At 32.5% G+C, this 24,604-nt stretch overlaps 8 protein-coding genes and 1 long non-coding RNA gene across 13 annotated transcripts; 6 read left to right on the forward strand and 3 right to left on the reverse strand.

Moving 5' to 3' along the window:
- Window positions 1-2,098: 2,098 nt before the first annotated feature.
- LOC17894162 (thioredoxin H7) lies at window positions 2,099-3,051 on the forward strand. Its single transcript, XM_006302910.2, has 3 exons — window positions 2,099-2,279; window positions 2,467-2,589; window positions 2,709-3,051. Exons 1-3 carry the CDS (start codon window positions 2,148-2,150, stop codon window positions 2,838-2,840), a joined length of 387 nt encoding a protein of 128 aa, XP_006302972.2. The 5' UTR covers window positions 2,099-2,147; the 3' UTR covers window positions 2,841-3,051.
- A 147-nt stretch (window positions 3,052-3,198) lies between these two features.
- Window positions 3,199-4,594, reverse strand: LOC17895419 (dnaJ homolog subfamily B member 1). 4 transcript variants are annotated; one of them, XM_023788228.1, is made up of 3 exons: window positions 4,178-4,594; window positions 3,715-3,790; window positions 3,199-3,597 (listed from the first exon to the last, which is right to left on the reverse strand). In XM_023788228.1, exons 1-3 carry the CDS (start codon window positions 4,592-4,594, stop codon window positions 3,347-3,349), a joined length of 744 nt encoding a protein of 247 aa, XP_023643996.1. In that variant the 3' UTR covers window positions 3,199-3,346. The 4 variants fall into 4 exon arrangements, with proteins under 4 accessions (XP_023643996.1, XP_023643995.1, XP_023643994.1 ...); XM_023788227.1 differs by having other exon boundaries at window positions 3,199-3,790; XM_023788226.1 differs by having other exon boundaries at window positions 3,199-3,786; window positions 4,138-4,594.
- A 1,242-nt stretch (window positions 4,595-5,836) lies between these two features.
- Window positions 5,837-6,471, forward strand: LOC111832084. The gene is made up of 3 exons (XM_023788388.1): window positions 5,837-5,914; window positions 5,999-6,077; window positions 6,188-6,471. Exons 1-3 carry the CDS (start codon window positions 5,912-5,914, stop codon window positions 6,337-6,339), a joined length of 234 nt encoding a protein of 77 aa, XP_023644156.1. The 5' UTR covers window positions 5,837-5,911; the 3' UTR covers window positions 6,340-6,471.
- Window positions 6,472-9,745: 3,274 nt separating this feature from the next.
- LOC111832090 lies at window positions 9,746-10,347 on the forward strand. Its single transcript, XR_002835226.1, has 2 exons — window positions 9,746-9,825; window positions 10,017-10,347. It is a non-coding gene; the product is annotated as an uncharacterized LOC111832090 (long non-coding RNA).
- A 1,699-nt stretch (window positions 10,348-12,046) lies between these two features.
- LOC17894999 (pentatricopeptide repeat-containing protein At1g59720, chloroplastic/mitochondrial) lies at window positions 12,047-14,368 on the forward strand. The gene is made up of 2 exons (XM_006301661.2): window positions 12,047-12,070; window positions 12,341-14,368. The coding sequence occupies exons 1-2, from the start codon at window positions 12,047-12,049 to the stop codon at window positions 14,264-14,266; spliced, it is 1,950 nt and encodes a 649-aa protein (XP_006301723.2). The 3' UTR covers window positions 14,267-14,368.
- Window positions 14,369-14,384: 16 nt separating this feature from the next.
- LOC17894580 lies at window positions 14,385-15,732 on the reverse strand. The gene is made up of 3 exons (XM_006302566.2): window positions 15,062-15,732; window positions 14,681-14,975; window positions 14,385-14,591 (listed from the first exon to the last, which is right to left on the reverse strand). The coding sequence occupies exons 1-3, from the start codon at window positions 15,623-15,625 to the stop codon at window positions 14,569-14,571; spliced, it is 882 nt and encodes a 293-aa protein (XP_006302628.1). The 5' UTR covers window positions 15,626-15,732; the 3' UTR covers window positions 14,385-14,568.
- A 240-nt stretch (window positions 15,733-15,972) lies between these two features.
- Window positions 15,973-17,631, reverse strand: LOC17895255 (glutathione S-transferase U16). 2 transcript variants are annotated; one of them, XM_023788433.1, is made up of 3 exons: window positions 17,260-17,631; window positions 16,235-16,617; window positions 15,973-16,178 (listed from the first exon to the last, which is right to left on the reverse strand). In XM_023788433.1, exons 1-2 carry the CDS (start codon window positions 17,584-17,586, stop codon window positions 16,240-16,242), a joined length of 705 nt encoding a protein of 234 aa, XP_023644201.1. In that variant the 5' UTR covers window positions 17,587-17,631; the 3' UTR covers window positions 15,973-16,178; window positions 16,235-16,239. The 2 variants fall into 2 exon arrangements, with proteins under 2 accessions (XP_023644201.1, XP_006302642.2); XM_006302580.2 differs by having other exon boundaries at window positions 16,078-16,617; window positions 17,260-17,630.
- A 1,686-nt stretch (window positions 17,632-19,317) lies between these two features.
- LOC17895304 (putative F-box protein At1g59675) lies at window positions 19,318-20,525 on the forward strand. Its single transcript, XM_023787498.1, has 3 exons — window positions 19,318-19,712; window positions 20,265-20,310; window positions 20,391-20,525. The coding sequence occupies exons 1-3, from the start codon at window positions 19,318-19,320 to the stop codon at window positions 20,523-20,525; spliced, it is 576 nt and encodes a 191-aa protein (XP_023643266.1).
- A 1,205-nt stretch (window positions 20,526-21,730) lies between these two features.
- Window positions 21,731-22,936, forward strand: LOC17895266 (F-box protein At5g18160). The gene has a single exon (XM_006301408.2). The coding sequence runs from the start codon at window positions 21,731-21,733 to the stop codon at window positions 22,934-22,936; it is 1,206 nt and encodes a 401-aa protein (XP_006301470.2).
- The last annotated feature ends 1,668 nt before the right edge of the window (window positions 22,937-24,604 follow it).

Here is a 24,604-nt window from a genome sequence, read left to right on the forward strand (position 1 = left end):
ACTTTGTTTTTAATAATAAAAGTGATTAGTTTGATTTATGAATTACAAGGACTAAGATTTCTCTACGTAGTAAGATGAACACTGAAAAATTCTCTAAACTAAACATTTCCAAATTTTCAAAATACATAGGAAGGACATAAATCAAGAAGTATTTTTACATGTTTTCTTTTCAACTTGTGGTAAGTTCTTTAAACAGTGGTGTTTCTTAGATTACTCTTTTACTCTTTTTACACTTTAAAATTTTTTTTCCTACTGTATATGTGATTAGTGATCCCATCATTTCCTAAGAAAAAAAATCCTGCAAAGTTTAACAAAATAAAAAAAGATTATTTAGCTCTTTTAACTATTTATATTTACTAACTATATGTTTCAAATTGTTGAAAACTAATTTGTTTGTATGAATATATATGGTATATTCTAAAGATTATGTGAGGAGTAATGAAAATTTAAAACGAGCGTCTGACCATGTAACAAATTTGGCACTAAAATACATATGACTTTAAGTGATTCGCCTAATAAAGTAGATGTGACATTAGGAAATTACATAAAATTTGTTAGGACTTAGCACTAAATAAATTTATAGTAAATCTAAATGATAAATATTATTTTATCAAATAAAGTCTAAGTGATAATTTTTGTCTAAGTAACTGGTATATTTTATTTTATATGATTGTACTACAAAAATTTGTATGTATTTAAAATAACAAGGTATAAAAAACTCGACAAACAGTATATTTGTAAATCATTTTAAATGGAGTATTATAATTTTATTTATTCTTGACAAAAATCCTATAGCAAAATTTGTTATACATTCCTTTAACTGTATTAGAAATCGACAAAAAAAAATTAAAAAATCGAAGTAATATTTTCAAGTCTGTTACTTTTAAACTCTTCCAATATGTTCCAAAACATATTCGATCACCATCGAACTCAATTTTTGAATCACCATTCCTACTATAATAGTTTTGAGTGGGAGAGGATGATGTGAAAGTTTATGGGATAAAAAGTTAAAGTTTATGTACGTACATGCATGACTTGTCCCCTCCCAATATCGAATAAATTGTTAATCTCAAAATCATTTTCGACAATTATACCTATATGTACCAAAATGGAATAAGAAGGAGTTGAGGAAGAGTTTGATGACAGCTATCTTAACTATTCTTTCACACCAAACAACATTACAAATTTGCAATGACATGTTTCGTCTAATTTTGCACCTTTTTTTTGTTTTTTTTGTTCTTTTCATGTAAGTCTTTTATTTACGTTACTATAAACTAAAGGCACAAGTAACCCGTAAATAGGAAGATATATAACAAGAATAAGCACGAGAGCATCAAACAGCCTATTAGTATTTACATACATAAAACAAAATTAAGTAGAATATTAACGTATATTGGATGGTGCAGATTATTTCACTTACGGATATAACTATACCCTAATTTATATATTCATCATGTCCAATTTTCCAAGTTTTTTTTACTTACAACCAAAAAAATTTGAATAACATAACTTGTTGTTGTAAATATTTCCACAAAATATAATTATTTTAAAATTAATTTAAACATTTTTTATCTACAGAAAAATATGTATAATACAAATGGTTATAACATAGTAACTAAAGATAAATAAATTACACATAGAAATTAGAGAAAGTTTTATACGAAAAAAAACGAAAAGAGAAATAAAGCATCTTATATTAGGATAGAGGGAATATTATTTATGCTATGTAAATAAACAAAGTAAATATAGATAGATCAACTTACCTATCATTTTTATATAAAAAATTGATTTGCCGCAGAAAATTAAACGAATTAGCTAGCTTGCAAATGTGTTACTCCAGCTAGTTCTTTTGCAACCAGCTTTATTTTTATGTAGTGGAGAATATTAAACAACTAAATGGAACCTCAAAAACACAAAGCGAAATCAAATAGGGATAAGCCTCCATATTCTTACAAAAAATATTCAACGGCTATAGAAGGATTGAATCATATTCCATTGTACTTACTTATATTATGCAATTAACAAATTAACTTCTTCGACTAAAAGCTATATATAGTTCTTCTATATCTATCTTTTCTTTGTATATCAGTCACAAACAAATAAGTATAACATATCATTTCTTTATACATACACGTTCAGAAGATAATATGGGTTCCAATGTTTCATCTGTCCATGATGTTCATTCATCAATGGAAACCAAGAGTGCCTTGGTTCTTGAAATCGAGTCTAGAAGACAATGGAGATCTCTCTTTGATTCAATGAAAGGTTCAGACAAATTGGTATGCATTACTCAAAAACCACGTATAATGTATTCCGATTCTTTCACCAATCTAACCTCTCATCAAAGATGTTTGTAGTGAATATTATATGATTTAGATTTTTCTAGTTTTGTTTACATATACATGAAATTGTTTTGATTTTACTTAAGCTAACTGAAATTTTTTGTTTTGCTGTTCGGTTTTGAAGCTAGTAATTGATTTCACAGCAGCATGGTGTGGACCTTGTAAAACAATGGCACCTAGAGTTAAGGAGATTGCTTCAAAGTACTCAAACGTTGTGTTTGCTAGGGTTGATGTGGATAGGCTAATGGTAATTACTCTTTTCTTTTTTACTCCTTGTAGATATCATCTTATATATGGATTTATTAGAAGATAAAACCATGCATGAACGTTGAGTTTCAAGACTAAACTATTTCTTATATATTCCAGGATGTGGCTGGGACATACAAAGCTATGACACTTCCAGCTTTTGTTTTGGTGAAGAGAGGAGAAGAGATTGATAGGGTTGTTGGAGCCAAACCTGTTGAGCTTGTGAAGAAGATTGAAAAATATAATGTTTAAGGCTTTTATTTTGTTTCCTTAAAAGAAACAAAACAAGAGTTTACTTGTGAGTGTGTTTTGATTGTTTGAATTTGGGTTTTCTACCATTTGGTTTGTCGAATGTGAATAAAGTTGCTACAAAATGTTTGGTCACCCTTGAGATGTCATTTAAAGAGTTATTTCTTTTGTATTTTGACATGAATAATGGACAAATCCATCTTAGCAACAAAAAGATATCATCTCTATCTTAAGCTGCAGTCATATTTGTATGAATTTTAGTCCAACCAAGGTAAAAAAAGATAGCTAAAAACCAAAAGTTACAAGAAGATTTTAGTATACCTTGTCCAAAATAACATTATGAAACAAGAATCCTGAAAAAATAGATTACATTAAGGAGAAATTTTCCAACCAAAAACGATCAATCCTGTTTAGTATTTCGCCATAAAGAGATGATATCAAAACCCGAAAAAGGATCAATCTGTATATGTACGCTGAATTGACATTAGAATTCAAGAGCTTACTTGAAACTAGTTGTTAGTACCGGTTCCACCAAGGACTCTCTTGAGATCTGTCTTCTGTTCCAAAGTTAGCCTTGAGGGGAAACAAATCTCAAAGTTGATTATTAAATCTCCTCTCTTGGAATGTTCTTTAGAGATGGGCATTCCTTCATTAGGAATCACTATCTCCTGACCCGGTTTCACGATATCCAAAACCGGGATAGTCAGATTCCTCCCATCTAGTGTTGTTAAGCTAAGAGTGAGCCCTGTCAAAGCCTCCAAAAGTGAAACTTTCTTGTCTACAATCAGATCATTACCGTCTCTTTTGTAAACTGAATGTGGTTTCTCATCGATAACAAAGATGAGATCCGCGGGTGTAACACCGGGTTCTTGGTTTCCTTTCTCAGGGAATGTTATCTTTGTTCCTTTCTTCCATCCTGGTGTTATATCTATCTTCAAGATCTCTTCCACTGGCTTTGACTTTCTGAAATCAAAACATAATTAATAAATTGACACAATCAAGAAACCAAACTAAGCTAAGAAAAATCAAACATAGCAACTAGAAAACAAATATTAACATAACTAATGCTCAAGATCCATCACAAAAACAGAGAAATAAGAAACATATACACAAGATCATCCATTGGATACCACATGAACCAAAGAAATACGAATGAACTTATCGAAAATGGCGGTATTTCTCATCAAGATCATGAGTAAAAGAGAGAGTAAATGGAGAAATACTAACCCAAAACCATCAGGAACAACGCGGGAAATTTTCATCTTCCTTCTCCCACCTTTATACAATTCTTCAAGAGTACAAGCAAGTTTACTCTCAATCGCCGGAGCTTTCCTATTCACCGGAGTTTTCCTATTCGTCTGACCTCCCGCGTCCGCACTTCTATACCTCCCACCGCCGAAGACATTTTCAGATGCACCAAAAAACTCAGCGAAAATATCTTCAGCATCACGTGGATAATACCTGAATCCAGCGGAAGAGTAGTTTCGTTGCTGAGACGACGCCGTTTCCGCGGTAGGTACATCGGAAGACTTAAGTCCGTCTTCACCGTATTGATCATAAATCTGACGTTTGTTAGGATCACTTAAAACATCGTAAGCTTCAGAGATTTGTTTGAACTTAGCTTCAGCTTCTTTCTTGTTTGAAGTTGGGTTCTTGTCAGGGTGCCATTTCATTGCAAGTCTTCTGTACGATTTCTTTAGATCGTCTTCACTTGCACTTGGATTCACGTCGAGTACGTTGTAGTAATCAACCCCCATTTTTTATAAGAACAGTTCGAAATCTTCACGAAGGTTTAGAGAAAGTGTTGAGAATGCAGAGAAAGACAAAGTTAAAGAGATAGAATCAAAAATGATGAGGAAGCGTAAGGAAGGAGATAAAGTTAAGGTAGAAGAAGAACATGACAAGCATAATGTGATGGGAGACAAATCTTATCTTTGACAATTATTGTCGTGATTAATTGTATTTGTAGTTTATGAATATGAAAATACTAATTTGTTAGCCTTCTGAAAAATAGAATATACACTACGTGACTATCAGGATTCAGGTCGGGTACGTAATGGGTAGCACTAAAACAAATATGGTATGTGTAAAGTCAAATCCGCGGTATTGGTATAGTCACTCGTCTATCTAACGTTCAAAGTACTCCTTATTAACCACCACTAGGGAAATGTTAACCTCAAATTGAACAGTTTCTATGGTGCCCTAGCAACTGGTGAGAATTGAATCTCAAGCGGATTACTTACCCATCAATTTCTTTCTCATTCGTTTGTTCCAAATTTCCTGTCACAAGAGTTAACACTGTAAATTTGTGAATAGTATTTAATTTTATAACAACAAAACTAAAGTAAACTATTTGTAACATGAAATTCAGCGTTAAATAAAATAAATAAATAAACTAATTTTAACTTTACTATTGTCTTATAATTTATTTCAAATATTTAAGAAAGTAAAATTACATATGATCAGAATATTTCTGTATGTAATCCCGATAAATCAAATTGATTGGGATTATATTTAAATATTTTTGATTGGATTAAATATAATTATTTAATGTATTCTTATTATGTATGTAAATATTCTAATTATTTTATCCTTTTTCTTTTAAAAAAAAATAACACAATTTAGGTGAATGGATTCTTTTTCTATTTAGTGAATATTGTGAGGGGAAATAGTTAAATATCTCTCTGCTCACCTTTTTTTTAATTTAGTAAATAGAATTAATTAAATTTAATTGGATATAATTACATTTAAAAATAAAATATTCACTTTTTAAAAATCATTTATTTAGAAAAAATAAAAGTATAGAAATATATATATTTTGAGAAGATTTATTGACATATAAAAATGTTAATTTAGATTTAAGGTAAGTTATTATTTAGAAAAAAATTACAGATGTTGGAAGCTGAATATTACTATGTATCACATTGTTTGTAACTAGATAAACATATCAAAGCTGTGAATTTTAATAGTCCACTATAAATAGATGTTCTAAGGAGCCACTAATTTGCAAACTTTGTTATCAGATTTTTTCTTATCATCTCTAGTCAAAGTCTAAACTCATAAGTTTTCAAAGAATGGTCAGTTGAAATACATATATGTATATATCTAGTTTTACGCATACATAACTATGTATTTCCTCAGCTTTATCTCTCTTTTTTCAGGGAAACTATACTATCAAGTTGGGAGATACTTATCAAGATAACAGGGAGAGAGCTATAACCTGTGCTTACAGTTTCGATAGTACGTTAACTCAATCCAATGGTTATATTCAGCCAAAGTAAAGTATTTTAAAAGATATTGCAAATTTTTAAATATGTTTACAAATTTGCAATTTTTGTTTTTTTTGGTAGGAGTTGAAAAGGTAACTTTTTATCCACAAATGAACGCACTACTCGTATTTGGAGAATTAGTTAATGATACCGAAATGCAGAAGAAGATAGATGAGATTTATAACCCAAACAAACAAAAGAAGTGCCCATTGTGTTCTCATGTGCTTGATTAGTCCTAAATAAGGATATGGTGTTTATATATTAAAATCTCTTATATTTGTATAAGTATTTGGATCATAAATAATTGTATAGTGCTTAACTATGAATTCATGTTTTATAAAAGTGTTTGGATCTTGCTCTGATTATTGGTTAAACCCAAGTTCTATTGTTCGACTCGTATTTTTTTTTTTTATCGAAATGAAATCTAGTAGTCGCATTTTTATTAGTATACTACGTAGGTTTTTATTAGTATACTACGTAGGTTGTTGTAATATGTGTATCTCTCGTTGATTTCGACCATACCATTGAGATAATACACTTTTATAAAATAAGTAGAAATAAATAAACACTATATCAATAATAAAATAAACACCAGGGAAACTTCCTTTTTATTTTTGGGAAATAAATGGTATCTAGCTTCTTCTGTATTTCATCTTCATTAATCCCTTCTCCAAACACGATTAGTGCGTTCATTTGTGGATAAAATTTTACAGAAACACCTCCTAACAAAAAAAGAAAAAGAAAACACAAGTGCATAACTTAAGATTAGGGTGAAACAAGTGTAACTAGGGTAGGGTGTATTTTTATCATTAGGCTGTTAATTTAAAAATATGATTATACCAAATTAAAATACAATTTTTATAATTTCAATTTAGCTATATTTCGCTAAATCTAATTCCGTAAATTTTTGCGGAAACATAAATCATATTTTTGCCAAGACAACACGTAGATTCATAGTAAGTAAACAAACCAATAAATCCCCTTTGATGGTTTATACAAATTTATAATGTTGAAAACTTTTATTTTTCTCGAATCTTATAACCTTGTTAGTGAAGTTTAGGTGTTAGCATGCGCATGAAGTGTCCTACTAACTACAGAAGAAGATCCTAAAACTGAAAGACATATTTATCAGAACGGGTCTTAACTAAAAACCCCATAAGTAATAACTTATGGATTTGTGTATATTGGATAAATCTTTGTTAAATAATTATATATTTGTAGTACCATAAGTCAATACCTTAAGATTCATAATGGTAGTTGCTTGAGATGTGGAACTCTTGTAAGTATTACGGAAGTATTTTGCTTATAATTTGTGTTCCAATAAAACCTAAAAATGATAGATAAATTCATTTATACGAACGATATACTTAAATAAGTTCCTTTGTTTACCATATAAATCACTGTCTTTTATGAGCAATACATTAATTAAGGGTAAAAATTGTGGGATCAGTATTAGAATCACTTATCAATAGGTTACTCATCCTTCAATCAATCAATATAATATAACTGAAGAAAAAAAACGGAAATGATGATCCTGATTGTTAAACTCATTGTCAAAATTGAATCCTAATTTTTTTAATCATCCCACTAAAGTTTTTAGATTTGGAGACACATGTAACCTGATTTGCTAAAAGTTTAACGTTTGGAAACATATTCTGGCCCTTGATTTTGTTAAAACGTTTCCTTTACAGAATTAAAAGTTGTAAAAACAATTCCCTATTCATATGATAATTTTGTAAAGATAATTCATAGAAAAATAAATTTTTGTCGTTTTAAGATTTTTCTTTGATTATTGATTAAACCCAATTTATAGTGTTCTACTCGTATAATGTTGTATCGACATGAAATCTACGAGATTGCATTGTTTTATTATCACAAGATTGGCGAGGAAAAATAATAGCAGATTGTTAAAAAAAATATATATTTTATATGACTATTTTTTTTTAATCTATGAATTAAAGTATGAAGCGAGTGCAACTATGATGGATCTTTAATTAACATGAACTCACCTCTAAGAGCATGATGAATAATGTGTATGATCAAGAACAATATTTTTAATTAGTTTATTTTTTGCAAAACTATCTGAGTCCATGTAACTCTTATTTTACTTTGTTTGGTCTCTGTAGATTCGATCTGTAGAGGTTATTGTGCACTTTTAATTTATATTCTATAAGAATTTCATCATGGTTAATTACATCGAAATGCAGAAGAAGATAGATAATATCTATTTCCCAAAAATTAAAAAGAGGTTTTCCATTGTGAAATCTTAGTTGTGAAGAGGTTTGGGGAAAGTGAAAGGCTGGGAGAACCGCCATGACCAGGAATATGAGCCGAGTCCATCTCATCATAAAATTATGGATTTTGATTGCTACACCACAGTTGAGGAACTGAGAGATGTGGAGCTTGAAAAGCTAATGAAGGTAATGACCATACTTCACGTTCACATGCTTCTTGAAGCATATATTCCCCTAATTGTCTGTCCTTTGTTTGCAAGGCTTGATTGTAAGACAAAAAGTTTGTGCTTTGCAATAATTATTTTGTTTTGTAAAATTACAAAATATAATTTAATATAAAAAAATAACATCATAAGAGCCCCTAATTAAGACCCTACCAATAATCACTTCACAAAACTAAAAACCAATTTACAACTCTTATCTTTATCTTATAATTGAATAATCTTAAGATTAAATATTAAGAGCTTTGGGTTAATTTTGCTCTAAGAGATCCAATCGTTATACATTTCATCATTTTTGTTTCATTCTTTCTCTTTCTCAAAATAATAAATATATTAAATAAAATTAATAACATCAATCTTTTAGAAACGAAGAAAATCTTCTTATGCACACGATAAAAAAGAAGAAAATCTTCTACAACATCATTCTTTTAGAAACAGAGGGAATATTAAATATCTGAATAATATCGTATGCACACGATAAAATAGTTAGTTATTATTCGAATAATATTTATATTAACACGCTAAGTTATTATGCAAACTTTTTCAATATTCGATAAAATGATATTTAGCATGCTAAGTTTTTTAATATTCGATCAATTAACATTTATCTCCTATTTGCAGGTCACCATCGCATGAATTCATTTTTCACAAATTGATCAAGTGTATCATTTTTATACATAGATGAGATTCTTTTGTCTTTTATAAATATGTGAGAATTAAACCTTTATTCATTAATATTTTATTTATTTATTTATCTTTTTCTCAATAAAATAAATTTTATTAATAAAGAAATGTTGATAACATAACTACTTTAAAATTTTCTTACAGATTTTACTTTTTAATAAGTATTTAGTTTTTATTTCAATTACCCCTTATCTTCTTAGAATTAAACTCTCATATATCTATTAATTTCTTTTCTTTTCTTAAGATATGTTCTAATAATTCAACTTATATTAATATATATATATATATATATATTCTAAGCCAATAAGTTGAAAACTTTCAATCATATAGTTTTTCATCATCTCTACTGTATTTCTGAAATTTTTAATTTTTCGAAAAATGGTCAGTCAATATTGCGGGAAGCCTGTTAATATATATATAAATATAATTTTACACCTCCGAAAATCTTTACCGCTTATATAATAATTTCTTCAAATCTTTAATTTCATTTTCTTCTTACAGGAAGAATTTACAATCAAGCTTCGATCTACTGACGATATGGTCCAGATGAAAGCTCGAAATTATATAAATCATTTTAAAGGTACAATATCAAAATCTAATGGTTATTTTGAGCCCAAATATATTTTTATTTTATTTTTTATTATATATATATATATATATATATATATCACATATAGTTTTAATTGGACTTTAATAGTTTTTTATATATTATTTTGTTTTTAATTGGCCTTTAATATTATAAATAATGATTGACAAATTGTTTTTTGTCAGGAGTTGAATCTATAGTATTTAGTGACCGTGCCAACTTAGTATTCGTGAAAGGAGAAGGAGTTGATAAGGCTAAATTGATGAGGAAGGTTGACAAGATTTGCCAACCCAAAAAATCGTTCTTTTCGTGTTTTAGTCCCAAATAGTATATGGTTTTATTTATGTCTTCATATTTGTAAGAGTATTTGGATTTTAACTAATAATTATATGCATGCATATTTTCTTGAAGTGTTTGGATTTTTAGTAGCGCGGGTATATTCATATTGATTATTTTCAAGTAGGTATATAGTACCATACAATTTGCCAAAATACTATAATGTTTAATTTTTGATTATTTCAAGACAAATATTCTTTCATTTATATTTAAATATCATTCATTTTCTTAGAATATATATTTTTCAGCTTACAAATATATTTTTGATTAAAATAACTAAAAATCATATACAGATAATGGAAAGAAAATCAGTTACTTGAATTGCTCGTTGTGGACGTCTCTAATTTTTTATATGTCTATGTTAGTTCGATCCATAATTGTCTTATCACTCCTATTTTCTTTTATCCAAATTCCAATAATGTCTCCTTTAACTTCTCATTGTCTCTTTCTTTTTATCTTATATAACCTTCAACCTTTTTCTCCACCTCTTCTTTATACTTCTTCATCTTGACTACACATTTCTTCAACATAATTTTTTTGCTTCTCCCCAAGTTTTTCAGATATGGATTAGAATCAGTTGAATCACTTTCTCTGATCTCTTTAACCAAACCTCGATATGTTTCATTTTTCATTGAAATCTTATCTTAAAGCAATGCTTGACATTCCTCTAGATGCTTAGCAATCATATTCAATCTTAAAAAAATAGATGATATATTTTCATTTATTACTATAATATATCAAAAAATTATTCTAAAATATATATTATACTCTACTGTTAAATAAAATTCAACCAGTAATATAGACACTTGGTACGATCTAGTAAGGGCTAGTTAAAAATCCATACTATAATAATTGAAAAACGAAGAAGGTATGCTCGATAACACAAAAATTAATTATCACTACTCACCCTGTACGAAGTTACACAACTGGCCCCGAACAAAATAAACAATAAATTTTTGAAAAATTAAATAGCATATAACGTATCCTATAAAATCTTGTAGTGTCAGTTTTGTTTTAAATGACACTTCATTTACTGTGATAACTTTTATATTATGTACCAAGATATTTAAAATATATGAATAGTATTTGTATGCACATAGTAAGATAGTTATTATACGGATACTATTTTTATTAACATTCTAAGTTAGTATGCTAAGTTATTTAATATTCGATAGATTATAAATTTAGCATGTTAATTTATTCAATATCTGATAAATTGAATTTTAGCTTGCTAAATTATTCAATATTCGATCAATTAACGATTTTCTCATATCCACATGTCTCCCAATGAAGTAGCCAAAGTTTTATTTCTGACCAGGATAACATATTAAAAATCTAAATAATATCGTATGTACATGGTAAGATAGTTGTTAACAAACAATATTTATATTAGCAGGATAAGTTCATATGCTAACTTATTCAATATTCGATAAATTGAATCTTGCTCTATAATCTCGAGCTGATCTTGTCACAATCTTCAAGCAACTACAGAACCACAACGGAAAAAGATCAAGACACCATAAGACTCTAACCTCCATGACACCTCAATCAACACCTTTCCACATCCAACGCTACCGGAAAAGAGATCATAGCTACTTCAAACCTCCGTCGAAATACTTGATTTCACCTATGAAGATCATACAGAAGATAAGTGTAACAACCCAGCCCGGTGGGAACCCCTACCACATGGCACACCCCGCCACATGGCAGCTACAAGCGATGCAGCGCATCGACCCTAACCTCTTTCCTATGGGCCCAAACTGCGCAGCCCACTTGCTCGCAGCCCACTGGCCCACCAGGTAGGTTATTGGTGTGCCTGGCGTTCCTCGAACCCAGGTCCTCACCTTTTAACAACCTTTCCACCGTGGAAGTGTGCCACATGGCGGATGTTCCCACTGGACGGGTTGTTACAATAAGAGGGGAAGACCATGGCTCCATTTTGCAATATTCAGACCGAAGATAAGAGCGAGAAAAGAGAAAGCGAAAAATATATATTATATTATACTGTTAAATAAAATTCAACCAGTAATATTGACACTTGGTATGATCTAGTAAATTTACTAAAAGTTGAAGAACATACTGTATATAACTTTTTAACTGTTAAAAATATATAATTTGTAATTGTTTAAACAGAAAAACAAACAAAATTAGAAAATTTATTAAAAATTTTGAGTTGAGTTTCAAACTTAAAATATTGTTATACTTATCTTTTCGGCTCCAACGACGAACTCATCATCCAATGTCTAACAGTGTTCTGCTCCACCCATTATCTCCTCATGTACCACCGGCAAGTTCTCCCTCAGCCTCCGTCTCCGGTAACCATCACCAACGTATTCTCTCCTTATCAGAAAAATGTTCAGATATGTCTCAGCTCAAGCAACTCCACGCCTTCACTCTCCGCACTACATACCCTGATGAACCCGCAACTCTGTTTCTCTACGGCAGAATCCTCCAGCTCTCATCCTCCTTCTCCGAAGTTAACTACGCTTTTCGGGTTTTCGATTCGATCCAAAACCGTAGCTCTTTCATGTGGAACACTCTCATTAGAGCATGTGCTCATGATGTTTCAAGGAAAGAAGAAGCCTTTTTGCTTTACGGGAAAATGTTAGAGAGAGGTGAATCCGTACCGGATAAGCATACGTTTCCGTTTGTATTGAAAGCTTGCGCTTATATATTCGGGTTATCGGAAGGGAAACAAGTTCATTGTCAGGTTTTGAAACATGGGTTTAGTGGAGATGTGTATGTTAACAATGGTTTGATTCATTTGTATGGTTCTTGTGGATGTTTGGATTTAGCACGGAAAGTGTTTGATGAAATGCCTGAGAGAAGTCTTGTTTCATGGAATTCGATGATTGATGCTTTGGTTCGGGTTGGGGAGTTTGATTCTGCTTTACAATTGTTTAGAAAAATGCAGAAATCGTTTGAACCAGATGGTTATACGATGCAGAGTATTTTGAGCGCATGTGCTGGTCTTGGATCGTTGTCGTTAGGTACTTGGGCGCATGCGTTTCTGTTGCGAAAATGTGATGTTGATGTTGCTATGGATGTTTTGATCAAGAACTCGTTGATCGAAATGTATTACAAATGCGGGTCTTTGAAAATGGCTGAGCAAGTGTTTCAAGGGATGCAAAAACGTGATTTAGCTTCATGGAATGCAATGATTCTGGGGTTTGCTATACACGGAAGAGCTGAAGAAGCTATGGATTGCTTTGACCGTATGGTTAAGAAAGGAGAGAATATTAAACCCAACTCAGTCACTTTTGTTGCCCTGCTCATCGCTTGTAACCACAGAGGCATGGTAAACGAAGGACGACAGTATTTTGACATGATGATCAGAGATTATGGCATTGAGCCAGTGTTGGAGCATTACGGTTGCATCATTGACCTTGTTGCCCGTGCAGGCTATATCAGCGAAGCTATCGACATGGTGATGAGCATGCCGATGAAACCAGATGCAGTGATCTGGAGAAGTCTCCTCGATGCTTGTTGCAAAAAAGGTGCTAGTGTCGAGCTAAGTGAAGAAATTGCTAGACATATCATTGAAACAAGGGAAGATAGCCAAAGTTCCAACAGTAGCTACAGTGGCGCATATGTTTTGTTGTCAAGAGTTTATGCTTCAGCTAGCCGGTGGAACGATGTTGGAATTGTCAGAAAACTAATGACTGAACATGGAATTAGAAAAGAGCCTGGATGCAGTTCTATTGAGATAAATGGCATCTCCCATGAGTTTTTTGCAGGAGACACGTCGCACCCTCAGACGAAACAGATATACCAACAGTTAGAAGTGATTGATGACAGACTCAGATCGATTGGTTATTTACCGGATTGCTCTCAAGCACCTTTAGTCGATGCAACAAATGATGGTAGCAAAGAGTACTCCCTCAAGCTGCACAGTGAGAGACTTGCCATTGCTTTTGGACTGATAAGCTTACCACCTCAGACTCCAATCCGTATATTCAAGAATCTACGCGTATGCAGCGATTGCCACGAAGTTACTAAACTGATCTCAAAAGTCTTCAACACTGAGATCATTGTGAGAGATCGTGTTCGTTTCCATCACTTCAAAGACGGATCCTGCTCTTGTTCAGACTACTGGTAGCAAGAACTAGTCGAAATGATTGAAAGATATTGATTATTGAGCATGAGAGATGGAAAATGGCACTCGGATATATATATATATATATATATATATATATATATATATATATAAAAGAGGCTAAACAGTCAAGTAAGTGAATATCATTGATCACTGCAATGAATTTTCTATATATCATAAGTTTGGTAATCAAGCAGTATCTCCAAGTCAATCCAATCTTATCTGAACTAACAACAAACAATTTGCAGACGCCATAGCCTTCACTTCACAGCTCAGCTTCAAACTATGAAAGGAGAAAGAGATCTCTACTTGATGAACTCTTCTGCTACTGTTACATCAAAGGAAACAAAGAACACCTTCAAACATCAGTGACAAAAGCAACCATTTGAACTGGAATTGGGCTAAAAAGAAACTCACTTTTTGATGATTTTGGCACTAAGACGACAGTCATGTCTGCATTATTGGGCGGGAGCTGAAGACGCAACGGGAAAAGCTTCCCGTTCAACGGACTACGAGTACAAACAACAACATCTTCAACATTGCTCTCTTCTTTCAACCTCGTAGTCAGCTCTTCAACACCATTACCTTTGAAAGTAAACGACATCACCTCAACTGAATCATCTTCAACTTCACCATTATCATCCGCTACATGATAATATATCACTCTCCCTTCCGACTTCGGCGGCGATCCAATCGTCACTGAATCCGTTGACTGCCACACACACAAACACACACACAAAAAAACATAAGTCAACGTTTTTCTAATCCAATAAAGTCAATCTGGATCCAAAAAGTTACCTCTTGTCTAAAGAAACGATTAGATCTAGAAGGAGATCCCGGCGCGAAATCGAGTGAATCGGAATGATGAAGAGGAGACGGAGGCTGCTGGTGGTGGTGATCGGAAGTCTCAGTAAGGATCTCAACGACATCAACATGCCAAAGAATCCATTCTTGAGTAGCTGATCTATGAGGAATATCATGAGTAACAGAGTTTCTCCACGGAGGCAAACCACCATTACCACGAAGGAAGTGACCATAACGAGTCTTGAGCTTAACCAAAGCAGAGTCTCTGATCGGTTCCCAAGCTAAAGACGAGTCAAGACGGCTAGGATTAGTCTGCAAGACTTTTCTTCCTGTGGCTCCGAGAAGAAAAGGTTTGTTAGATGCGGTTAAGTATTTGCCGTAAGCGCTTTTGAGACGGATAAGATTGGTTGAGCCAGGGACTATCTCAACGGTCCATTTAGCTGCTCCTGCTGAGCCGTTACGTTCTTGAGTTACGGTTTCTTCGTCTTCGTCGGCGATTAGGTATTTGTCGTGGTGGCTCCGTAGACGAACTGCTTTGGCCTTTTGAAAAAACTCCATTGATAGAGAGAAGAAAGGAGATGTTGAAGATGATTGGTGTGAATATAGTTTTAGCTGGGTCTTTGGGACCTTGTCTTTTTACAGAAAAAGGTGTTTTATTATTTTTAAGTATTTATTATTGTGTATTTATTATTTTAATTATTGTGTAGTTATTGGTCAATTTCACTCTCTTTTTGTTAGTTATTGAGATTATCTTTTAATAATTGTTAGCTTTTTTTTTTGTTAATAAAATATATTTGTGGGATCTAGATCTCTGACAGGGAAAAATTTAATATTTGTTTTGTCTTATTAGGAGTAGATGCAGTGAAGTAATTAAAAAAAAAAATACAGAGATATTAGCACTGTAATAAAGAAATTAGCACTTTAAGCAAAATTAGCACAATGAAGATTACACTTTGGCCTGATAATCTTGGGTTGACCTCGACAATATCTATAATTATAAACATACAAACTTGGATTAAGCCCATAAATTTTGCTTAAAGTGCTAAACCCATAAATTTTGCTTATAGTGATAATCTTGGGACAATATCTATAAACATACAAACTTAAACTTGTTATTTTTTTTTTCACATGTACGTACTTTGGCACATTGCAATACATGTCTAAGATGATATCTAAGATCTTGAAGCTGCGGACTGAGCTCTAACCTCAAGCTCACGTAGAAACTCAGCTACTTTATTGATCTCGGGCACCACATTCTTCACCGTATCATCAGACAAGAACTTGCCTGCCCATTTACAAAGAGAAGGAGTTCTTGATTCGTCTAAAAGCTTTTCTCCTTTAAGCTCTTCCCTAGCTTTCAAGAGAACCAAAAAGCTTCCTAAGCAAATGTCCATGAACCCGATTGCTTCACCGCCAAAAAATGGTTTCCCTTTGCTAATAGAAACAAAGGCATCCTCGAGTTGCAACAACCCTTCTTCCACTTCTTCCATGGCTTTTGCTTTTGCATCTTCTGATTTGGTTATTGCCGCCAATTTCAAAGCCGGAAACCACTGCACTCGCAAAAAGAGGAGTTTAAAAATAATAAATAAGCTACAAATTGTTTATTTGCGTTTGCTTTGTGTCCCTATCTAATAATATCCTAGCATAGAACACATAAACGAGGCCGCAAAGAAACAATATTGTCACCTTCGAGAGTTTCAATCCACTTATTACGTAATAAACCATTACCCCTTGTAAATCTCCTTACAATTCAGATTTAAGGCGTTAAGACAAGTTCAGTTTCGAACATCGACCAATTAAAAACTGTCTTTTAGTGTTGAAAATAAACAGTCCACAACCCTACTATACGTCAAGACAAGGTATTTGGTTCCAAACTTTTGGTCATATAATTAAAAACCACTTACATAGGACGGTCTCTGTATCCCCTATAAGACCGATCAAACCATGCATGAGAGAGAGATTCATTGGAGTTGTAACATGTACACTAACACTAACTTTTTTTAATTCTTTTGAAAATAACTAAGAGAAATTAAGCCTTTTAAGTCCGAATATCCTAAGACTATGAGTCTCGAGACCAGAACATGTTAAATGGTATTTTTTCAAGAGCCACCTGAATCGACAGACCATCTAGGCTTTTGCTTGTTATTACCAAAGGAAAACTCCAAAAAGAAAAAGAATATAAGAAACGAGACCTTGTTATCAACGAAGGAAGACCAGAAGCGAGAAAGAGCACGATCATGAGGATGAGAAGGAAGAATGGAAGGTCCAGACGAGTTCCACGTCTCATCGATGTACTCAACGATGTTAAGAGACTCACAAACCGGTGTGTTGTTGTGGATCAGCACCGGGACTTTCTTGTAAACCGGGTTCGATTTGAGAAGAAGTTCACTCTTGGATCCGAACAAATCTTCTTCAACGTAATCATACTCGACCGATTTGAGATGAAGAGCGATCTTTGGTCTTATGGCGTATGGACTATACCATACTCCCAATAGTTTCACTTCCATTATTTCTCCCATTTCTTTCGTTTTTTTGTGTATAGACGTTTTCTTGATTTGGTTTCTAATTATTGTAGAAGAAGAAGAGGATGATGAAGAAGAGTCCTCCACGGCTCCTCTATTATTTTTAGTCTTTTGTCTGCATGCTTCGAAACGTAACGGACATATCTTGCGTTGCTTGCCAGCACAATAATGCAAATGTCGAAACGATGTTATTATATTGGCTTGAAGTGCTTTTTTCCAATTATTCTCTCTAGATGTGGACCACTTTTTAGTAAGTTACATAGGTACATTTTTTGTAAAGCTATAGAGGCTAGTTATATTTTCTTTAGTTAAACTCTAAATAACTTTTCACTCCAAATAATAAAATAAAATTATGATTTAGTTAAAATCTTCATTAGAAACACAAAACTATACTTTTTTGTCAAATAAACTTAAAATCTTCAAAGAGACATTTTTCTGTATAACTAAAGAAATCTCAATATTTCTCAACAACTTTGTTTTTGTCTATTCAATTGATACTCCCTTTTTTTGATAAAAAGAGTGTCATTTCAGAGTTTTATTCAGGGGCGGACCCACAGCCATAGTGGTGGGGGCAGCTGCCACCAGCAAAAAAAAAAAAAAAAATTATTAAAAATTTATTAAAAAATTATTAAATATTATTAGAAAACAAAATCTGTCCCCACAAAAAAAACTACTTTTCGTTCTTTTTCTTGGAAAGCCCATTAATTCATGTACAAAAAAAAATTTAATATATAAATTGAAGACTTACTAATCTAGACCTAATTTTTTGTTATTTTCTTTTTCTTTAGTCATTTGGTTTCTTTGTGTGACAACAAATCAACAACTATCAATTTGTGAGTTTATTTTCCTGCTTTTTTTACAATCGTTTCTATTATATAAGCATTATTTTTTAGTCAGTTAATTTTATTTAATCAGTTCAAGCTTATAACTATGTTTCCTGGAAAACATTATATAGGTTTTTATGTTATACATGACTATATTAGTTTTTGCAGTGACAATTGTTTATATGTTTATTATATGGTTAAGATTTTATGGAAGTTTGTTACATAATTCAAAAATATAAAATTAATAAATTTTAAAATATAAGTCTATAAATTCAAAATTTTCTAAATTTTTAATTAAGAACATGTTTTTTTTTAAATTATTTGAAGCTGTCACAAATGAAAATGTGGTAAAAAGGTTTCAATTGTTAAATGAGCGTCGAGTGGTTTTGTAACATGTTTTAAAGTTTTTACATGATAATTTTATGTTCTTTTATAATTTAGTATTTGATAGTTTTTTTACTATATTTTTGCCCCCATTGAAAAAAATTTCTAGATCCGCCCCTGGTTTTATTGTTGATTCGTAAGAGTATCATTTCAGTTTTAGAGTCATTCAACGTTTTCTTAATCCGTACTAATGACTTTTTCGTTAATTTATGAATTCCCCAATCTTTTTTTTTCCTCTTCCGATGATACATCAATTTTACTTATAGTACATTTCCTTTTAAGCTCTTAATTATATTTATTTTTACTTTTTAGTGTCCGATAATGATGGCTTTGAAAATTAAATTCGCTAGAGATCTTCTAGTTTAATTTCTATATTTTATAGGACATGGTTCACTATATAATTAGGGGAATAAAAATTAAAAAGGCAAAAGAAAAAAGATGAGGGTTTAAAGAAAGTGGAATTGGTTTGATAACAAAAGTAGGGTTTAAAGATTGTGAAACAACAATAGAGCGATCGGCCATGGAAAGGAAGACAGTAAACATTCAAAGAAGAAGAAAATCTTCATCGACAAAGTCCTCATCACGTGATAAAGATACATCTCAATCACAACATATTCCTCTGGACTTAACCATTGAGATACTCTCTAAACTTCCTGCGAGATCTATTGGGAGATTTCGCTCCGTCTCTAAGCTTTGGTCGACCATCACCACAAGTCAAGATTTCATCAACTCCTTCACTACTCGGTCCTTGGCATCGCCGCCTTCTGTATTGCTATGCGTCTGTGAAGGCTGTGAAGGCTCTAAGCTGTTCGTTTTCTCCTCTACCCTGAACAAGAATAGTTCTGGTTGTCCTCTTTCTTGTGTGGGAAGTTATCAATTTACAAACCCTGATTTGGGTAGCCTCCATCGTTATTATCCCCTGCACGGCTTGATTTGATTTTATTGGAAGGTTCTAAAAATCGTGTGATTTGGAACCCTACCATGAAACAGTTCTTCACGTTACCTGAACCTCAAGGCACAAAAGAAGGGCAATGCCACCCACGATGTATTTTTGGATTTGATCCGATTCATAGGGAATACATAGTACTACGTGTTCTTTTTGACTCCAATATTTGCATTCATACAATGGGAGCTCAAGGACAAGGGTCATGTAGAATAATAACCAAAGGTCTCCCTAAGCATTGGCCTATACTAAGTTCTGGGAGATGTATTAATGGAGTCATGTACTATTCAGCCATTTTTTCTGTTGGTACTGGTACTGAACACCGTATAGTAAGATGTGACATCAGATCTGAAAAGGTCGATTCGATAAAACTTCCGGAGACTCATACTTATTTTGTTTCTGATATGATACCTTATGAAGGAAGATTTGCCATAGTTAAGACTACGGATTTCCCTTCTATTGATCTATGGATTTTGAAGGATGGAAATATATTCGAATGGACGCATAAACGATTTGTTTTGCCTCCTTTTAAAATGGACCCAATGCAGAAGAAAACGCTACGCTTCAGTGGTGTCACTAATGCTGGTGAGCTTATTTTTGCACCATGGCTGTTTTCTGGATCGTTTTCTATTATATGTTTTCATCCTAAGAGGAACAGTATTAGACAAGTCTTGTTTGAAGGACTTGTGGGTGATGATATTAGACGCCGCTGTGGATTTGATAAAGAACGTTTTTACAACTTGAAGGTTTGGCCAAATCACATTGAGAGTCTCGTGTCTTTTTAAAGTCTCCATCGGTCAATGCTTATCAATGTTTTCATTTTTCAATTACATTTTGTTACTATGATTCTCTTTATGTCTTTGATTCAATTTTTATTTCTATTTGATCACTCCATGATTGATGAGCCTTTGCATACTATTCTTCAGTTCAGTCAATGTTTTCTTTGTTTTCCCTTTATGACCCTTAATGTCTCTTTATGTCTTTTGATTTTTATTGTCATCTTTATTTTAGATGATTTGGTCTGACTCTGTGTATACTATTGCATATTTTATATAATTTAACATTCTAAGATCCTTTTATTGACTCCATTTTTGTTTCTAGGTTATATACTGAATATGGTATAAAACTACATATACAGTTTGAAACTATAAATTATAATATTAATTCACTTTTCTTGTGCTTTACGCACATAAGAAAAAAAGAAAAAAAAAAAACCTTTTACTGCGACGGAGAACAGTTTCACTGTGCAGAGGGAATTTTGGCGTCAAGCTGCGGAATCCGAAGTACTTCTTTTATCTTCTTAACATATCGTTTGTTTAGAGAAGTTTAATTTATCTATGTAATTGTGATTTGTTCCTTTGTTTCACAATATTTCACAATATCATCTTAGCTAGGGTTGTTTATTTATGGACTGATGATGAATTACTTTACTTTGCTGATTTATGGGTCTTCATATACAAGAATTTGATATGGAGAATATAACTATATATATACTATACGAGTAATTCTGTAAAATACCAACATTTTTGTTTTTAGGACAAAAATACCATAAAACTAAAATTAAATTTTAATTTTTCAAACTCTAAATTCCAAAATTCTAAACATCAAACCCTACCCCTAAATACTATACCCTAAATTGCAAAATAATCAACCCAAACCAAAGATTTAAAATTCCATACAATTAAACAATAATTTGATATTAGTGGTAATTTTGGAAAGAAAACCAAAATGATGGTATTTTGAAGAATTCCTCTATACTAAATTACTAATAATGACTGTTCAACTATTGTTACTAAAATAGGAGAAAGAAAGAAATAAATAAATATATATATATATATATATATTAAATTTTAATATAAACAGTGTATTTTCCAAAATTAGGATAATATATATTATCCTCTATATATTAAGGATCAAATCAGTATTTTTCCAATGTAAAAGCTCTAACAAATTAGGGTTTAAAGAAAGTGAAATAATTGAACAATCGGCCATGAAAGAGAAGACGGGAAAGATCAAGAGAAGAACACAATCTTCATCGACAATGTCCTCATCACGTGATAAAGACACATCTCAATCACAATATATTCCTCTGGAGTTAACCATTGAGATACTCTTGAGACTTCCTGCGAGATCGATGGTAAGATTTCGCTCTGTCTCTAAGCTTTGGTCGGCCACCACCACAAGTCAAGAGTTCCTCAACTCCTTCTCGACACGGTCCTTGTCATTGCAACCTTCAGTTCTACTAACCGTCAGAAAAAAGGACACGCTGTTCGTTTTCTCGTCTCCGTTAAACAAGACTAGTCCTTTTTCTTGTCTGGGAAGTTATCGGTTTAGAGACCTCAGAATTAGTTGCCACCAACATTACATGCACGGCTTGATTTTCTTGGAAGGTTCTAAACAGCTCGCGATTTGGAACCCTACCATGAAACGATCCATCACTATACCTAAACCTAAAGCCTCTGCTGAAGGCAGATACTACAAAGAATGCATTTTTGGATATGATTTGATTGAAGGTAACTACATAGTACTACGTATATGTGAGTTTAGAGACTACTCCAAGATTTTCATTTTTACATTGGGAGCTCAAGGACAATTATTACGTAAAATAATAAAGAACGGTGTCCCTCAGCATCGACGTACTAACCATTGTGGTAAGTGCATTAATGGAGTCATGTACTATGAAGCCCTTGTTCATCTTGGTGTTGGTAATGTTGAACGCCGTATAATGAGCTTTGACATCAGATCTAAAAAGGTCAATTCCATAAAATATCCAAACACTTGCGTATGTGATCATTTGGTACTTTATGAAGGAAGGCTTACCATAGTTACATTTAAGTATTTACCTACCCCTTCTATTGATCTATGGATTTTGAAGAATGAGGATAGACATGAGTGGACGCATAAAGGATTTGTTTTGCCTCTTGCTGATATGGACCCAATACAACGCCAAGATCTACGTTTCTGTGGTGTTAGTGATGCTGGTGAGTTTATTTTTGCACCATGGAGGTTGTCTGAATCGTTTTATATTGTATATTTCGATCTGAGGATAAACGGTATTAGAGAAGTCTTGTGTGAAGGAAGTCTCGGTAAAGAATTTGGATGCGGCAATGGACTTGGACTTGGACTTGGTAAGGAATATATGTACACCCTGATGAGGGTTTACCCAAATCACATCGAGAGTCTCGTGGCTTTGTGACTTAACGCCTTGTTCGGTCAATGTTTTTTTTGTTTTCCCTTTCAATGACCTTTAAGATATATATATCATAATTCTCTTTATGTCTTTTGATTTTTATTGTGGTATGATCAAAGTTATTATTATATTATTATATTATGTTTCAAAAGACAGAAGTTATATCTCCCAGTTGGAGATTTTCAAAGTGGCGATAGAATTAAACTGCATGCTATTGAAGATGTGGAGCCGCCGAATGAGAGACTCAAGGCTTGGCAGAGCTTCGAGCCTTTAGGCAGGTTTTTGAGATTTGTCTAGATGTTGAACGTAAAGCCATAGTTAGAAGAGCCATGGATATATGAGCATGAAGGATACTTGACTCTCGTTTATATGTTTTGTGGAGAATAACCCCACAGAGTTGTGAAACCCAAGCGAGCTTAAGCTAGGCTGTGCACCGTTTAGCTGGTTTTTACAAGTGTGTATTGTTTTAATACAATAACTTTATCTAACAGCATGTGCAAGTTTCGACATGAAGATATCCATATCTGATATTGAGAAAACATAAATTTATGGAACTTGAACAAACACTGCTTGATCTCCTTTCTTTAAATTTTCTCGGCTTAATCTTGATGCCAAATACTACTCACCTTGCCCAGATCCAAATTACAAGAAAACATCAACGTGTCTGTTTATTCAAAGGAAGTAAGGAACACAAAGCACCATACTGAAACAGCCGTGATAGAAGTCATATACGCCCGTCTTAATCCATGAAAAAGGCCCTTGGCAAATCCAAAAAAAAATATAAAATTTCTTAATAATTTTTCTTTTTTGAAAATACTTGGTCCAAAAATCTTAAATTTTCAAAAATTATAAATGGACCCATGGCATTTGCCTACCTTGTAATCAATCAAATTTATTGTAATCTAACATATTCTAACCACAAACAACACTAGATAAGTCATTTCATGGTTAAGACAGGGCTTATCATAAGAAGAAATGCCAAAAAAAACAAGGAAATGACATATATAAGCTGGAGAAACCGGCATAACACATACTGGAAGGAGGAAAAGGAGAGAATTCATGAAAAATAACAGTTAAAAGAAGAATAGAAGATTTCTCACTTCAAGTAGTAACACCTTTATATCTTACCTAATAGTAAGATTTTTGAGGTGTATAAGTTGACGAAATATCCGAAGCCTACTCGACCAATTTAAGATGAAGAGCGATCTTTGGTGTGATGGCGTAAATATGGACTGTACCATAATCCCAATAGTTTCACTTCCCCTCCCTCTCCCATTTCCTTTTTATTTTTTTGTATAGACGTTTTCTTTTCTTTTTTTTTTGGTTTCTACTAATTAATGTAGGTGAAGAAGAATCCTCCACGGCTCCTTTATTGTTTTTCTTCTTTTGTCTGCTTCGTAACGTAACGGACATATCTTGCGTTACTTGCCAGCTTAATATTGCAAATGTTGAAACAATGCTTTATATTGGCTTAAGTGATTTTTTCAATTATTCTCCTATTTTATAGGATATGGTTCACTATATAATTAACTAGGGGGAAAAGAAATAAAAAGATGAGGGTTTAAAGAAAGTGGAATTAGGGTTTAAAGAAGTGAATAATAATAGAGCGATCGCCGATCGGCTATGGAAGAGAAGACGGGAAACATTCAAAGAACAAGAAAATCTTCATCGTCA

The sequence above is a fragment of the Capsella rubella genome, unplaced genomic scaffold (genome assembly GCF_000375325.1).
Source record: "Capsella rubella cultivar Monte Gargano unplaced genomic scaffold, Caprub1_0 scaffold_2, whole genome shotgun sequence".
In the NCBI taxonomy this organism is placed as follows: Eukaryota; Viridiplantae; Streptophyta; class Magnoliopsida; order Brassicales; family Brassicaceae; genus Capsella; species Capsella rubella.

What these genes read in the sequence shown, in the direction of transcription:
- LOC17894162 (XM_006302910.2), top strand. Translation starts at nt 2,148, where the DNA reads ATGGGTTCCAATGTTTCATCTGTCCATGATGTTCATTCATCAATGGAA. An exon ending in TGAAAGGTTCAGACAAATTG is followed by an intron (nt 2,280 to 2,466) that starts GTATGCATTACT and finishes TCGGTTTTGAAG; the next exon opens with CTAGTAATTGATTTCACAGC. An exon ending in TTGATGTGGATAGGCTAATG is followed by an intron (nt 2,590 to 2,708) that starts GTAATTACTCTT and finishes TATATATTCCAG; the next exon opens with GATGTGGCTGGGACATACAA.
- LOC17895419 (XM_006301055.2), bottom strand. Translation starts at nt 4,594, where the DNA reads ATGGGGGTTGATTACTACAACGTACTCGACGTGAATCCAAGTGCAAGT. An exon ending in GTTGTTCCTGATGGTTTTGG is followed by an intron (nt 3,801 to 4,064) that starts GTTAGTATTTCT and finishes TTTTGATTTCAG; the next exon opens with AAAGTCAAAGCCAGTGGAAG.
- LOC111832084 (XM_023788388.1), top strand. An exon ending in CTGTGCTTACAGTTTCGATA is followed by an intron (nt 6,078 to 6,187) that starts GTACGTTAACTC and finishes TTTTTTTGGTAG; the next exon opens with GAGTTGAAAAGGTAACTTTT.
- LOC17894999 (XM_006301661.2), top strand. Translation starts at nt 12,047, where the DNA reads ATGGCGGATGTTCCCACTGGACGG. An exon ending in CGGATGTTCCCACTGGACGG is followed by an intron (nt 12,071 to 12,340) that starts GTTGTTACAATA and finishes AAAAATTTTGAG; the next exon opens with TTGAGTTTCAAACTTAAAAT.
- LOC17894580 (XM_006302566.2), bottom strand. Translation starts at nt 15,625, where the DNA reads ATGGAGTTTTTTCAAAAGGCCAAAGCAGTTCGTCTACGGAGCCACCAC. An exon ending in ATCGTTTCTTTAGACAAGAG is followed by an intron (nt 14,976 to 15,061) that starts GTAACTTTTTGG and finishes TGTGTGTGGCAG; the next exon opens with TCAACGGATTCAGTGACGAT. An exon ending in AGTGCCAAAATCATCAAAAA is followed by an intron (nt 14,592 to 14,680) that starts GTGAGTTTCTTT and finishes TTGATGTAACAG; the next exon opens with TAGCAGAAGAGTTCATCAAG.
- LOC17895255 (XM_023788433.1), bottom strand. Translation starts at nt 17,586, where the DNA reads ATGGGAGAAATAATGGAAGTGAAACTATTGGGAGTATGGTATAGTCCA. An exon ending in CTTCCTTCGTTGATAACAAG is followed by an intron (nt 16,618 to 17,259) that starts GTCTCGTTTCTT and finishes TTGCGAGTGCAG; the next exon opens with TGGTTTCCGGCTTTGAAATT.
- LOC17895304 (XM_023787498.1), top strand. Translation starts at nt 19,318, where the DNA reads ATGGAAAGGAAGACAGTAAACATTCAAAGAAGAAGAAAATCTTCATCG. An exon ending in GGTAGCCTCCATCGTTATTA is followed by an intron (nt 19,713 to 20,264) that starts TCCCCTGCACGG and finishes TTTGTTTTGCCT; the next exon opens with CCTTTTAAAATGGACCCAAT. An exon ending in GAAAACGCTACGCTTCAGTG is followed by an intron (nt 20,311 to 20,390) that starts GTGTCACTAATG and finishes TTTCATCCTAAG; the next exon opens with AGGAACAGTATTAGACAAGT.
- LOC17895266 (XM_006301408.2), top strand. Translation starts at nt 21,731, where the DNA reads ATGAAAGAGAAGACGGGAAAGATCAAGAGAAGAACACAATCTTCATCG.